The sequence below is a fragment of the Chiloscyllium punctatum genome, chromosome 35 (assembly GCF_047496795.1).
Source record: "Chiloscyllium punctatum isolate Juve2018m chromosome 35, sChiPun1.3, whole genome shotgun sequence".
Taxonomy (NCBI): Eukaryota; Metazoa; Chordata; class Chondrichthyes; order Orectolobiformes; family Hemiscylliidae; genus Chiloscyllium; species Chiloscyllium punctatum.
Window position 1 is genome coordinate 48,951,290 of NC_092773.1, and position 6,681 is coordinate 48,957,970.

General features: G+C 40.1%; 1 protein-coding gene across 1 annotated transcript; it reads left to right on the forward strand.

Annotated features, from left to right (window-relative positions):
• The first annotated feature begins 437 nt into the window (after nt 1–437).
• Nucleotides 438–6,200, forward strand: LOC140459817 (probable G-protein coupled receptor 139). Its single transcript, XM_072554351.1, has 2 exons — nt 438–507; nt 5,296–6,200. Exons 1-2 carry the CDS (start codon nt 438–440, stop codon nt 6,198–6,200), a joined length of 975 nt encoding a protein of 324 aa, XP_072410452.1.
• The last annotated feature ends 481 nt before the right edge of the window (nt 6,201–6,681 follow it).

Genomic DNA, 6,681 nt, shown 5'->3' on the forward strand with positions numbered 1-6,681 from the left:
ACAAGTCATGTGTAATATGTGTAAGATTCAAAAATGCTCGAGAAGTCTGGCAACATCTGTAGAGAGAAAGCAGAAATAACATTTTGGGCCCAGTGACTCTACATCAGAACCTTATATGGATAAATCGAGACTGTGAAGCTGAATTGTCATGTTGATGGATCACTCCTTCGCAAACTCCGCTACGTTTTCTTTGTTGGGCAAGTTTTGCCATTCAAATTATTTTGGCTTTTCATTGCTTGAATAATTTCCAACATGTTATTGAAAACAGTTTCAGAGCCGCTGATGTAATGTGTTTGTTCAAGTAAGTGTAGCTAAAAGAAACAAAACCGTTCACAGTAATGTCAGTGGGGATTTATTCCCTGTGTATATCGTGGACCATTTAAATTAACCTGTTCATAGGACCTTCAGCTGAACTATCGTTTTCAGACCAACTCGAAATGGAACCTGCAACAATTGTTCAGGTGGAACGGATTTACATGCCGATTCTAGCAGCTGTTGGAGTCCCTGGTAAGCTCTAACCTCTGTTGCTGATGCTGAACATCGATGCGAGCTCTGTTGCATTTGTTGACATCAGTTCTCAGGGAGTTTATCTCACAGCTGTTTGTTCAGTCTAACAATTGTCTAAAGGAATTATTCTGTCCACAGTGCTGCCGCCTGTTCCAAACAAGATTGCTTTTTAATTGCAATAAGTTTGATTTGTTAAGTTCTTCATTCAGAGTTGTAGTTGAACAAAGAAGCAGAGGGGCATGTTTAAGGCAGAAATGTGGTAACGTCTCTTTCTCTCGGAGGGTTGTGAGTCTTCAGAATTCTGTGCTTCAAAGGATAGTGAATGCCTTTTTAAAAAATCATGAATGCAGTTAATGTTTTGATGACCAATGAGATGAAAGCTTAACAAGGATATTCAAAAATGTTCAGGAATGTAGAATTTAGATAATAGCTATGTCAGCCTGAAATTGATGTGAAATTGTAACAGGATGGAAGGGCTAAGCATGTAATTCCTTCTCCATGTTCGTATGATCCACGTGTTAATGGAATGTTATTTTCCGTGTGTGTGTGTGTGTGTTTATGCACATGCGCTGTAAAAAGGCTTCTAGCTTAGAGCCAGGGATCAGATAATCAGATGTTTATCTACAGTTTTAGTGTGTGAGTCTCACGATCAGAATTAGAATAATCGAATCACCGAAGTTTGGAAGCAGGTCATTCGGCCATCAATTCTACATCAAACTGTCAAAGAATACTTACCAACCCACACAAATCCTTTCTCCCTTCATTTCCTAAGCCTAATCCACTTATTCCGCACACTACAGACCATTTAGAATTCTAATCTTACGACCTTACACATTTTTGTACTGTGGGAGGAAACTGGAGTATCCAGAGGAATCTCATGCACCCACAGGCAGAATACAAAAACTGCATAAGTTGCACCAAGTTGAAATTGGACCGAGTTCACTGACTCTGTGAAGCTGCTGGCTGAACTACTGAGCCATAGTTGCACTGAAAAATTACTTTGGTGTGAGTGTTTTCAGCGACAACAAAGGTCCTCTACAGTCCAAATGTTACAGTGAAGAAGCAGGACATACTCAGACCGTACTCTGTGTTAAACTTTGCTTGGAATTTACCTACATCACTGCTAATGCTATGTTGTTTAATTTTGTGCATGCCTGAGAGTATTTCGGATTTGTGGAAGGCGAAAAAAAGGAAACACCAGTCATAGATTAACGTAAGTTCAGAAGAAAATAACGTTGAGAATGTGCCGTGACAGAATTTGATCGGGAACAAGACAGGAGGCACGTAGCTATGTAGATATGTGTAGAGCCAGCAAAATTGGCAAGAGATTCGGAGAGAGCGAATGATGAAGAGGTGATAGGGATACAGTGTAAAGAGACAGGGGAGGAAATAGCTGTGGTTGGGAGGGGTTACTGAGTTTCGCAAAGTTGAGACGGAGATGCGAAATCACAGTTTGGAGTTTGTTAGATAGAGTGACGGTGAGGGAGAGAGAATAAATGAGAGGAGACGTGGAGATGAAGATGTACTGAGATGGGAGGTGTAGCTACGCAACTAATAAATCATTCACAGAAAATCGCTAGAGAATTTATTTTGCTTTTTGCTGTCAGAATGCTATCTGATTGATTTATATTTCAGGGTGGCCTCGCTCCCTCTAGATTTTTCCTTTCAGTATGTCTCTTCCACCAATTTGTTGCCATTCAGAACTTCGAAACTGCCTCTGTGATCAAACTGGAATCATTTCATCACACCCAGGATTTTGAAACACCCTTAAAAGTTTGTTCCCACGGAAATTGAGAAAGCGCAAGTCTGTTGGGCTGCAATGTAATTGAATTCTACAAATCAGCCTTGTGGAATTATTAAACATGCTTTGCACCCATGGTTAGTTCGTCAATAATATCAGTGGGCAAAGAGTTTGATGATTGATATGGATCTTGAAGCATTTACTGGATATTAAATTTACTGAAACACTGCTACAATATTTCCCATCGCATACCTATTTTCAGGCAAGCGAATTGCAAGTAAATGTGATGGCACAGTGGTAGTACAACTGCTATAGTAATTGCCGAGTCTCTAACTGTCTGGGCATAGGTTCAAATCCCATTACTGCGGGGTTAATTTGAGTTCAATCATTAAATAGCGTCTCAAGAACACTCAAAACATGTCTCCTTTATTGAAGGAAATCAGTTGGCCAATATGCGACTTCGAAGACGTACTTCATTGTTAACTATTTTCAAAGAATTTCAGGTGACCAAAAAAAGCTGGCACATGGTGATTTTGTGTGCATGAAGTATTAAGGACAGACTAACCTCCGTACATCTATTATTCCGAACTAGCTGCTTATGTCAAATTGTGTTCATTTCATTTTCATAACCCTTCCTTTCTTTGCAAATGGCATGTTTGGTCCAAACGTTTTACAAGTTATACATCCATAGAGTCAAAGAGATGCACAGCATGGAAACAGACCCTTCAGTCCAACCCGTCCATACCGACTAGACATCCCAACCCAATCTGGTTCCACCTGCCTGCACCTGGCCCTTATTCCTCCAAACTTATCCTGTTTATATACTCGTCCAACTGCCTCTTAAACGTTGCAATTTTACCAGCATCCAACACTTCCTGTGGCAGTTCATTCCATACATGTACCACCCTCTGTGTGGATAAATGTTGTGCCATAGATCTCTTTATATCTTTTCCCTCTCACCCTGAACCCATGCCCTATAGTTCATGACTCCCCGTCCCAGGGAAAGGACTTTGCCTATTTAGCCTATTCCCCTCATAATTTGTAAACATATATAAGGTCACCCCTCAGCCTCCAACACTCTAGGGAAAACAGCCCAGCCTTTTCAGCGACTTGCTTTAGCTCAAACCCTCCAAACCTGGCAACATCCTTGTAACTCTTTTCTGAACCCTTTCAATTTCAGAACATCTTTCTGATAGGAGGAAGACCAGTGGCCTAACCAATGTCCTGCACCCCCGTGACATGACCTCCCAACTCCTGTATTCAATACTCTGACCTATAAAGCGAAGCATACCAAACGCCTTCTTAACTGTCCTATCGAACTGCGACTCCACTTTCAAGGAGCTATGAACCTGCTCTCCCAGGTACCTTTGTTGAGCAACAATCCCTAGGACCATATCATTAAGTGTATAAGTCCTGCTAAGATTTGCTTTCCCAAAATGCAGCACCTCGCATTTATCTGAATTAAACTCCATCTGCCACTTCTCAGCCCATTGGCCCATCTGATCAAGATCCTGTTGTGAACTGAGGTAACCCACTTCACTGTTCACTCCACCTCCAATTTTGGTGTCATCTGTAAACTTACTAACTGTACCTCTTGTGCTCGCATCCAAATCATTTATGTAAATGATATAAAAGTAGAGGACCCAGCACCGATCCTTGTGGCACTCCACTGGTCACAGGCCTCCAGTTTGAAAAACAGCCCTCCACCACCACTCTCTGTCTTCTAACATTGAGCCAGTTCTGCATTCAAATGGCTAGTTCTCCCTGTATTCCATGAGATCTAACCTTGCTAATTAGTTTCCCACGGGGAACCTTGACGAACGCCTTACTGAAGTCCATGTAGATCACATCTGCCACACTGTCCTGATCAATCCTCTTTGTTACTTCCTCAAAAAACTCAATTAAGTTTGTGAGAAATGATTTCCCACGCCACTAGGATTCTCGTAATCCAAGATGGAGGACAGGAAACATTTCTGGCTGTAACAGTTGCTCCTTTTTTGAGGTATTTTAGGAGTTGGAGCTGATTTCCTCGAATGCCAACTGCAGCAATTACTGTTTTATATGCTGTTGCATTGGTTTGGTACTTTGGAAAAACAAAAATGAAAACAACAGCAGTTTTAAAAGGGAGAAGGACGACAAAGGAAACATATGATGAAGTCATTGAAGGAGAGAGAGAGAACTTGCACAGTTACTGCCTTTGCTGTTTGAATTCATATGTATCGCTGAATATTGGAGTGCATCTGGGAAAATGAAATAGAATGAAATTCACTACTGATCTTGGAGGAACTGTTTAGGCAATTTCATAGCACAGAATCAGATAAGTTATGCACTGTTTTAATTGTGGCCTACAGAGAATCTGCAGTAGTGAGTAGAGTGGGTTATTTCTTGATTATATATTTTTGGAGATATGTCTCTTGATTACACACAAAATTTAATCTATAACTATTAATTTAACCTGGGGCAGTGTTTGGAGGAATAAGATGGTATTATTTTCCGGATGTGTTAATTGTGAAGGAAAAACATGGCCTTTATTAAAGTGATACGTACTTCTTGTCAGATGCGGGAGTTTAAAGAGAGTTTAAGGGTTACTGCAGATTATATCTGCTTTAATGCTGTTGGCTGCGAAGCTTATCTTTATTCCATACCTATTTTCTGCATGCATTCTGTCTTTGTGTACCACTTCCTTTCAATTTACTTAACAATCGACTCGATCAGTTTTCCACAGCAATCAAGCTGGTTGCAGATTAGACTTGTTTATGAATGGACACCACATATATAAAACATCTTATCCCCTTCCTTCATTCACTGTGTTCTAATTCAGCCATTCAAATAGATTGCATGCGTATTCTTCTGAATTCAGGTTTTGAGTAAATAAATGGTAAACAACCTTATGTACCAAAGAAAATTGAGCTAATGTACTGAGCAAAATGGCATCTTCAATCATTGAAGGGGATAAAACCATTGCAAATTTGAATCTCAGAATGTTAATTGTGCTTTACTCTGTATCTGATCAGAAAATTATGTGATTATTTTTCTTTCTCTTTTAGTTAACCTCGTTGCAATCGTCATCCTGTCCCGCAGAATGTGTTCTTTGTCCAAATGCATCATTCGCTATCTTTTTGGGATGGCAGTGGCTGATCTCCTGGTCGTGGTCATGGAAGTAATACTTAGGTGGATGGCTGCAATGTATTTCCGAGATTCATTCCTGCTCATTACACCTGTTTGTTGCCTCACGACCACGTTGAGTTTTGCAGCTACAGTTGTTTCTATCTGGCTCACTGTAGCTTTCACATTTGATCGATTTGTGGCCATTTGCTGTGAGAAGCTAAAAATAAAGTACTGCACTGAGAAAACAGCAACTGTGGTTATAACAACAGTGAGCACACTGAGCTGTTTGGAAACCCTTCCCTGGTACTTTACACAGGAAGCTCGATTTATGATTGGCAGTGTTCCCTGGGAATGTAGGTTGAAACTAAGTGTTGTTTTTTCCACGTCATGGACCGCATTTATGATGTTTCATTTCGTATTAACTCCCATTCTCCCATTCTTTCTTGTTTTTCTCCTCAATATTCTGACTGTCAGACGCATTGTCGTGACAAGCAGAGTCCGACATGGGTTCCAGGGCTGCAGTATTGGAGAAAATCACAAAGATCGAGAGATGGAGAAGCGAAGGAGATCCATTGTTCTACTCTTCAGTATATCTGGCACATTCATTATTTTATTGGTGGCTCGTCTTGTTTATAATATTTATTTGCGAATTGCAAATATTGCATTTTATACCTCCCGCTCAGATCCCCGATATATAACAGAACGGGCAACAGTCATGTTACAACTTCTCAGTACCTGCACCAACACTTTCATTTACACTGTGACTCAGCAAGAATTCAGAAATGAGCTCAAAAATGGTATAAAATACCCATTCAACCATATTGTAAAATTAATAAAACTTTGATCCCTTTTACAGCAACAGTAGACTTTACCCTAGTTAAATTATGCTGAAAGTAGAAAAATTCCCAGGACAGAATAAGCCTAAATCTGCAAGTGAGTTCACATATCACTGCAGTCATTAACTGATGCATCTTGTATCGAGTTGCGAGGATTATTGGTGAATGGTAAAAATGACAAAATGTAAGAATAACCCCACAGTGTGCGTACTATACATTGTGTGTATTACATTCGGTTCTCCAGTGTGTCATTAATTCACTTATTTTATTGTGAATAATAACTACTTGAACAAAAACTTAAATATTCTTGCCTGTATAATCAATACCCCCGGCTCCTTCCCCTCACTTTCGACTTCGCCATTTATTTTTTCGTGTTAACTCTCCAGAGACAATTGCATGATAATCTATTACATTTGGAGGCTCGAGAAGACCGGGATTTCATAAGGAGAAGGATCTGATAGCATGGAGAGCCGTTTCTGTCTGAGCTGA